Source organism: Antrostomus carolinensis, unplaced genomic scaffold (assembly GCF_000700745.2).
Source record: "Antrostomus carolinensis isolate BGI_N321 unplaced genomic scaffold, ASM70074v2 scaffold19594, whole genome shotgun sequence".
In the NCBI taxonomy this organism is placed as follows: Eukaryota; Metazoa; Chordata; class Aves; order Caprimulgiformes; family Caprimulgidae; genus Antrostomus; species Antrostomus carolinensis.
Genome location: NW_010309061.1, coordinates 12,200 through 20,246, shown reverse-complemented (window position 1 = coordinate 20,246; position 8,047 = coordinate 12,200). Strand labels below are relative to the sequence as shown.

The following is an 8,047-nucleotide window of genomic DNA, read 5'->3' as shown; positions in this document are numbered from 1 at the left end:
TCATGCTCCTGTCCCCAACACTGCCCTTCTCACTCGCATTACTCACTTGGCTTCCTCTCCGCTCTCCCTTTTCGCTGCCTCGCTCCTTCGCCCTCAGATCGCTGGGTTCCTGCTGCCTCCTCTCCATCCTCCCCCAGCTCCAGGCTTCTGCTCCGCTCCCCCTTGCCAGCACCTCCTTAATGTCAGGAGCTGACTCTCAAATAATTATCTGGGTTGCTGATTAGCAGTTGGCGAGGGCAGAGCTGGCTTGGGTGAATACCATTGCACGGTTCCTGGTGCAGTCCAGAAGCTGTTTTCCTGCTTTCCTGCTCATACCCCTGTGGACCCTCCATGCAGAACCAGCTCAGGTGCCTGAACATGGATTGTGGCTCCAGAGGGGCTAACACTGAACCAAAATTAGTAAGTCCATCTGGATCTATGCTGCTTCTTCTCATGCTTATTCCCTTTTGCTTCCTCATGGATCACACTGAAGAGCAGAAGGAATGCACACCTAGCACCCGCAACGTCGCTCAGTTCATTCTCTTGGGTCTGTTTGGGCTTTTGTGACCCATTTTGTTGGAAAGGACACGGTCTGTTCAGTGCACACTGTCTGGAGGATGATGCAAGGAACAGCTACATCTGCAAGAGGAGGGAAAGCAAAGCTGGAGGATGATTTTTCATTATGGGACTTTTTTTTGCATCTGCAATGAGGAAGCACTGCTGGTTTTCTCGTGTAGAGCTCAGTGACAAAAATAATTGGGAAGTGCTTTCACAGGACAGGAACAGTGCTTTCCTTAACCATCTGGAAAACATCCAGCACATTTTGTGTGCTATTGGGGATATAAAAGAAAAGCCTCAGGCAAAAGAACAGAGAAGAACTCCTTGGCCTGTGTGAACTTTATGTGAACGGTGCAAGCAGATGTGATCAGTGCTGTTTGAATTCTGGGGGATCTGAATGGTTTGCTGAGCTGAATGCACAGCAGACTGTTTGGATGCTATGCTGTAAAATATATTCCAGTGGTGGGGGGACCAAATAGAGAAGGTTGGAGGGTGCTGTGTGTTGCTGTGATACACGTTGCAAGACATGGTTCCTCTATCCATTACCTGCTTGTATGTAAGAAGGTGAAGAGGCCTCAGCAAGCCTCAGATTGCTGAGTCTGTAGTAGAAATGTTGCACTATTGCAATGCTGAGTGAGGTTTTGAATCTCTCTGGCTGACACTATCCTCTGTCCTGTTTGATTGCAGGGTCTCTGGACCGCAGTGATGAAGAAACCTCGGAGGAGGTCCCGGCAGAACTTGGAGGGGAGACGTTCTCCCTCACCCTACAGCCTCAAGTGCTCACCCACTCGGGAGACCCTGACGTACGCCCAGGCTCAGCGGATCGTGGAGGTGGACATCGATGGGCGGCTTCATCGCATCAGCATCTACGATCCCTTAAAAATCATCACAGAGGATGAGCTGACTGCCCAGGACATCACCGAGTGCAACAGCAACAAGGAGAACAGTGAGCAGCCCATTTTTCCTTCCAAATCCAAGAAAACAACTTCTAAAGGCAAGAAGAAGGAGTCCTGCTCCAAACATGCACCAGGGACATCTTTACACTTACCCCTGCCCAACTTCCGTGTGGTGGACTCCTTCAGCCAGCCAGATGCTCCTCCTCTCCCTGCCGCCTACTACCGCTACATTGAGAAGCCTCCTGAGGACCTCGATGTAGAGGTGGAGTATGACATGGATGAGGAGGATCTGGCGTGGCTGGAGATGGTCAATGAGAAGAGAAAGGACGATGGTTATGGGACAGTTTCTGCTGATACTTTTGAGCTGCTGGTGGACCGGTTGGAAAAGGAGTCGTACCTTGAGAGCCGGAACAACGGGGCTCAGCAGTCTCTCATCGATGAGGATGCCTTCTGCTGCGTCTGCATGGACGATGAGTGTCACAACAGCAACGTCATCCTGTTCTGTGATATCTGCAATCTGGCTGTGCACCAGGAGTGTTATGGTGTGCCCTATATCCCCGAGGGGCAGTGGCTTTGCCGCTGCTGCTTACAGTCCCCTTCTCGCCCTGTGGATTGTGTCCTTTGCCCGAACAAGGGTGGAGCCTTCAAGCAGACCAGTGATGGCCGTTGGGCTCACGTGGTTTGTGCCATCTGGATCCCAGAGGTCTGCTTTGCAAACACTGTGTTCTTGGAGCCCATTGAAGGGATAAATAACATCCCCCCGGCTCGGTGGAAGCTCACATGCTATATCTGCAAGCAGAAGGGCATGGGAGCTGCTATCCAATGCCACAAGGTGAACTGTTACACTGCCTTCCACGTCACCTGTGCCCAGAGAGCTGGTCTCTTCATGAAGATTGAACCCATGAGGGAGACCAGCATCAACGGCACGACATTCACCGTGCGCAAGACTGCCTACTGTGAGAGTCATTCCCCACCTGGGACGGTGAAAAAAGGGTCTTCAGCTGCTAGTGGTGAGGGGCAGGAGGACACTGTGAAGGAGGAGGGAGAGGAGAAAGCCAATTCTGGCCCCCCCAAAGGGTCTCTGAAAAAGAACCAAGTGAAACTGAAGCAGAAGATCAAAAAAGAGCCTGGTGATGTGACCAAAGGGCGTTCATCTGTGCCCATGGTGACAGTCACACAAATCCCCTCTTACAGGTGAGCGTTGCAGGTGGATGGGGAGGAGCTGGACAGCTGGAGCTGGATAGGGTCTGTTCTGAGGACTCAGTCCTTCTTGGTGTTGATCTTGGAAACACTGAATCCTCAGTCAAGACCAGGCAATAACTGTGTTCAAAGTGTGCTCTGCAGAATCATTCCTGAGCAGCGTTCTGCCACTTGGGTGTCACTGGCACACTGTCATGTGATGCAGAACCTGTGGTGGTCTCTAAATGCCAATCACCCATCTAGCATCTGAATTTACATAGATGGCTGTGAAGGTGTTTTTAAATTAATTCCAAGTTGGCAGGCAGATAGGGGTCATCTTGCTGCTAATTTTTTTTTTAATCTCCTAATTTCATAGTTTCTTAATTCCTCATTTTATTCCAGAGCATGTCAAACGTGACAGTGCTGCAGGCTGCTTTGAATTTGGCTGTGTGGTTTTTTTTCTCCCAGCTCACTCTCCTGCAGAAGTAGGCAGTGCTGAATTTTTGTTTGGTGCCTGAGGAAGTGTGGTGACGTTTCGCCAATATTTTAACAGATAAGGTTTGGGAAGCTGCTGATAAGGCACCTGTGTATAATCTAATGAATGGTTTGAAAAGGTTAAAGTAAGTGATATATTATTCTTGAACTCCTGTCAAGTTAGTTTCCCAGATTTTAGCTTAATAACATCAGACTGAAATGACCCCCAGGAAAGTTCTTGACACTGAAAGTAGTTTTGAAATTAAAGCTGGGAGCTGAATTGGTGATTGTCTACTTTGACTGTGCTGTGGCAAGTGCTTGGTGTCTCACCACCCTCACAGAAATTCTTTGGTGTGAGGGTGGTGAGACACTGGAACAGGTTGTCCAGAGAAGCTGTGGCTGCTCCTCCCTGGAAGTGTTGAAGGCCAGGTTGGATGAGGCTTTGAGCAACCTGGTCTAGTGGAAGGTGTCCCTGCTGCTGGCAGGGGGGTTGGGACTGGATGAGCTTTAAGGTCCCTTCCAACCCAAACCAGTCTGGAATTCTATGATTCTAACCTCCAGCTGAGCTGCTACTAAAACAGAGATATACTGGGAAAAGTAGGCACATAGGTATGTCTTTGGGGTGGGGAGATCCCAGACTGTCTCAGTTGCATGTGTAGTTCAGAGTGTGCATCGAGCCACCACCACAAAGCTTTGTTGAGGAACCTGATGGCATCACCAGGGTCTGCAGGGTCACCATTGCTTTGCAGTTGGCTCCATGACACCTCTTTGCTTCTTTCAGACTGAACAAAATCTGCAGTGGCCTCTCCCTCCAGAGGAAGAACCAGTTCATGCAGAGGCTCCACAACTACTGGCTGCTGAAGCGGCAGGCGAGGAACGGGGTTCCCCTCATCCGCCGCCTGCACTCGCACCTCCAGTCCCAGAGGAACGCGGAGCAGGTACTGGTCCCTGGCTGAACTCGTGTGGGAGGACAAAGAGTTTGCATTCCAGGGGGAGATGTGCTTGATTCATGGCTGGGAAGAGGAATGAGGGTGAAACAATCAGAGGGTGACCTGATTTCAGTCTCTTTTGGTCTCCTCTTGGTACGATCATGCCTGAAGAGATGAGTTAGTGAATCAGTGGTGTCCGTCGTGCCACTGGAATTGGTGTTGATGAGCCAGCAGGTCAGAGTTTTCCCCCTGAGTCAGGAGACCTGAGATTGTGCAAGGGAGTGATGGGCCCTTGGTGGACTGATCTCTTAGATGAATCATAAAACCACGTTCCTCACGAGTGATTAAAGATCCCCTCCTCAAGAAAATGGGTGTTAGCTCTAGAGTCCTGGCCAAATTCCAGTTTGGGTCATTCTTCCTGAAGCAGCTTCAATTTCTGACCCTCCCATGCACGTTCATGTGGAAGTTTAGATGTCATCATCAGCTCTGGACTCTTTTGCTTCCTCCTTTGAGCCAGTGTCCAGAGTTACTCAGTGCTGCGTTTGGCACGAGAAGTAGTTGGTGAAGTAATGAAGCAGTTGGACTCTAACATAGCCTGTCAGGGGGTCTTGTGCACATTATACATGTATATTTTTAAGGTAGTTGGAGAAATTGACTCTTGAATAGACTTTTGGTTTGCATGAAGACTCCACTAAGTGATTAAGAAAAAACATATTTCCCACTCATCAGTCTGGAGCTTGGGGAAGTGCAGAGTTTCCTTGGTGTATTAAATTGGTAATTTACCACAAGGAAGTTCTTAAAAATGAATGTCCTATAAATATAAACCATCGAGATCTTGTGAAGTAATTGTCCTCTCTTGGCAATCATGTGAAAGTATTTGTGCTTCAGCTACATCCTCAAAACCATTTGCAAAGCTACGGATTTAGGGGAGGAAGGATGATTGTGTTGCAAAGCCACTGAACTGTGGCTTGGAAGGTGTGAGCTCATCTCCCAGCGTTGGCTGTTCCTTTGTGTTTTGGCAGATCTGTTTCTTCTTGGTTACAAAGTGGATAATAATAGATCTTTTCTCCCATGCTTTTGCTCGCCTTCCCTTTATACTGTAAATGCTTTGGGCTGCCTCTTCAGTGCACAGCAGCCAACAGAAAGAATTTCCAGCCTCTGTAATGAACTTTGATATAAAAGCAGGGAGGGTGTAAATGAGGATGCACTGAAGTGTGTTCCCGGAGTGTAGCTACAGTATGATTTAGACCTGTCTTCACAGATAACATAAAATCCAGAGTGATATTGTGTTCTTTTAAGATAGCTGAATGCTGTAGGAAGCAGGGGACAGAATGTGAACAAGAGACAAATTGTCAGGAGGAAGAGTATGAGAGCAATTCACAGGGGATGCCTAGAAAGAGGAGGAAATGCAGAAAGCCAGTTTTGAAGGCCAGGTTGGATGAGGCTTTGAGCAACCTGGTCTAGTGGAAGGTGTCCCTGCTGCTGGCAGGGGGGTTGGGACTGGATGAGCTTTAAGGTCCCTCCCAAACCAGTCTGGGATTCTATGATTGTAACCTCCAGCTGAGCTGCTACTAAAACAGAGATATATTGGGAAAAGTAGGCACATATATATGTGCCTCCCTTTCATCTCACCCCAGTGTTGTGTCTTCCAGAAGGAGCAGGATGAGAAGACCAGCGCGGTGAAGGAAGAGCTGAAGTACTGGCAAAAACTGCGGCATGACCTGGAGCGGGCGCGGCTGCTCATCGAGCTGATCCGTAAGAGGGAGAAACTCAAACGGGAGCAGGTGGGTGGTTTTTGGCTGCTGAGTTGCTGCACTTTGGTCCTGTGCGAGCAGCCTGTACTGCAGGAGGCAGAGGAGGAACACAGCAGTTTTTCTTGAGCCTTTTCCTCTTTTCATGGAGTCTGATTTTTGGATGTGCAGAGCAGCCGACTCTCCCTGGGTCAGTCACCGGCTCCTGCTGCTCAGCCTCTGCCCTCAGCGCCGGTGCTGGGCTGCAGAGTGCAGGGAAAATGTGTTTGCCTAATGAATGGGGTTTGATTTAAGCTGAAAGAGGGGAGGTTTAGATTAGATATTAGGAAGAAGCTCTTCACTGTGAGGGTGGTCAGACACTGGAACAGGTTGCCCAAGGAAGCTGTGGCTGCTCCTCCCTGGAAGTGTTCAAGGCCAGGTTGGATGAGGCTTTGAGCAACCTGGTCTAGTGGAAGGTGTCCCTGCTGATGGCAGGGGGGTTGGGACTGGATGAGCTTTAAGGTCCCTTCCAACCCAAACCATTCTATGATTCTATGATTCCTGACCTGCAGCACCCCTTCTCTTTCTGGGCATGGACTAAGTGTTTTGCAGAGCAGAAGTTTGAACTCCTTTAATATTTATTTCAGGAATTTGGTAACACCTACTTAGGAGAAGAGATCTAAATCACAATTCTGCTCTGCATTTCAAAAACTAAAAATTCCTGTGTTTTACCCTCTTAAGTACCTTTTTGAGGAGATGCAGTTTTAAGATGGAGATTGTTTACTGATTTCCTCTTTGATCTGTGTGCACTTCTCCAAAGCTGCACCATTCCTTCCTGTGTTTGCCAGCTTTGCCTGTTGAGGGTCTTTACTTTGCTGTACCTGGTTGGACCACCCTCCACAGCCACAGCTGTGCTCTCTGGCACAAATATCTTCAAGGGGAGCTTCATGAAAGACTCACCCTGCTCAGAGTCAACCAGCACGCCTGGCCTCAGGCATTGCCTTGGTGCTCTCCCTGCTGCTGGGCACTCAGGCTGTCTGCAGGGAGCCAAGCAGAGAGAAAACAGCATCCTCTGTGATCACAGCCCCTCTGCAAGCTATTTTTTTTTTGTGGGCAGAAACTGCCCCCAGCTTTTCTGGAGTCTTTTGGATGCCAGCACTGGTTCATTTGCTATGTTGTCCCTGATTTACAACAGTAGCTCAGTCCCACTTGCTGTGTGGACATATTTTAAGTAGGAGGATGGAAAAAACAAATCACTCTTGGGCTTTGTTTCTATTTGCTTTTGATATCTTGATATATCCATATCACAGTTGGCTAAATCTGTAAAAGCTTGTTAAAACTATGGTGTGTGCTTTATAAAAGGATAAGGGGTATCTAGTTGGAGCTCTATTGTAGCCCAGTTTTTAGCTGAGTGGAGATGGATGCTCCAGAGTCCTCAGTCCCTGTTTGGGTTCTTTTCTGTTTTGGGGGGAAAAGTGTGATCTTTATATCCCTCTTCATTCATGCTGTCTCGTTGCTGAGCACATCCAATACAGTTTGCTTTATGTAAACAGTTTTACTTTCCTTTGCTGCTGAAGTGGTTGATTTAATGACATAATGAGGGATTATAAGATCAAAGAAATTAAAACGTTAAAGGAGAAACAAACACTTCTATCCTGTTCCAGTCTCCTTTGAATAGAGTTTCATTGTAAGAGATCAAACTGGTGCTACAACTTCTTAGCTTGAAATCAAACAGTATTAGAGACTTTATAAAGGATGTAAGAAGCTCTGTTAGGAATTTGCAAACATCTCACCACTGTTGTCGTTTGGCTTCTGAGAGCTTATAGCTTAAGGTTTGTTTATGCTCTCTAGTCTGATTATGGATGTTGTTGTTCATGTAAACACCTACATATTTTTAACTCTTCTATAGTGTTGCTAATTGGCATAATAATATCTTGATGCAGGGAGTTCTACAGGATAATTTACCAGGCATGAAAAGCTTCTTCTTGTTTTCATTTTCAGTTGTATTATATTTTAATTTTATGGGGTTTTCTCTTGTTTTTGGCTTTATGAGATTGGATAAACAGGAGTTCCTCGTACAAAAGGATTGGACTGTGTCGTTAGACCCTGCAAAGTGCTGTCTGCTAATGTGCAGCACTTGGTGTTTGCCAGAAATTCTTCAGCACTGAGTCTGCCAGACCAGTGGTACGATGACCTGAGGTTTCCACCGCTGAGTAAAGCTGGGGTGATGATTCAGGAGAAACCAGAGGGAGACACCACTCACATATCCTGAGACCACTCACATATCCTGTCCTCAATAACT

The 8,047-nt window shown here is 47.6% G+C and overlaps 1 protein-coding gene across 1 annotated transcript in view; it reads left to right on the top strand.

Annotated features, from left to right (window-relative positions):
- Positions 1-1,233: 1,233 nt before the first annotated feature.
- BRPF3 (bromodomain and PHD finger containing 3) overlaps positions 1,234-8,047 on the top strand; it is an 18,815-nt gene continuing 12,001 nt past the window's right edge. The window contains exons 1-3 of the mRNA XM_029084499.1: positions 1,234-2,627; positions 3,868-4,024; positions 5,668-5,806. Coding sequence (XP_028940332.1) covers positions 1,243-2,627; positions 3,868-4,024; positions 5,668-5,806 — 1,681 coding nt within the window. The 5' untranslated portion in view covers positions 1,234-1,242. The remainder of the gene's footprint in view (positions 2,628-3,867; positions 4,025-5,667; positions 5,807-8,047) is intronic.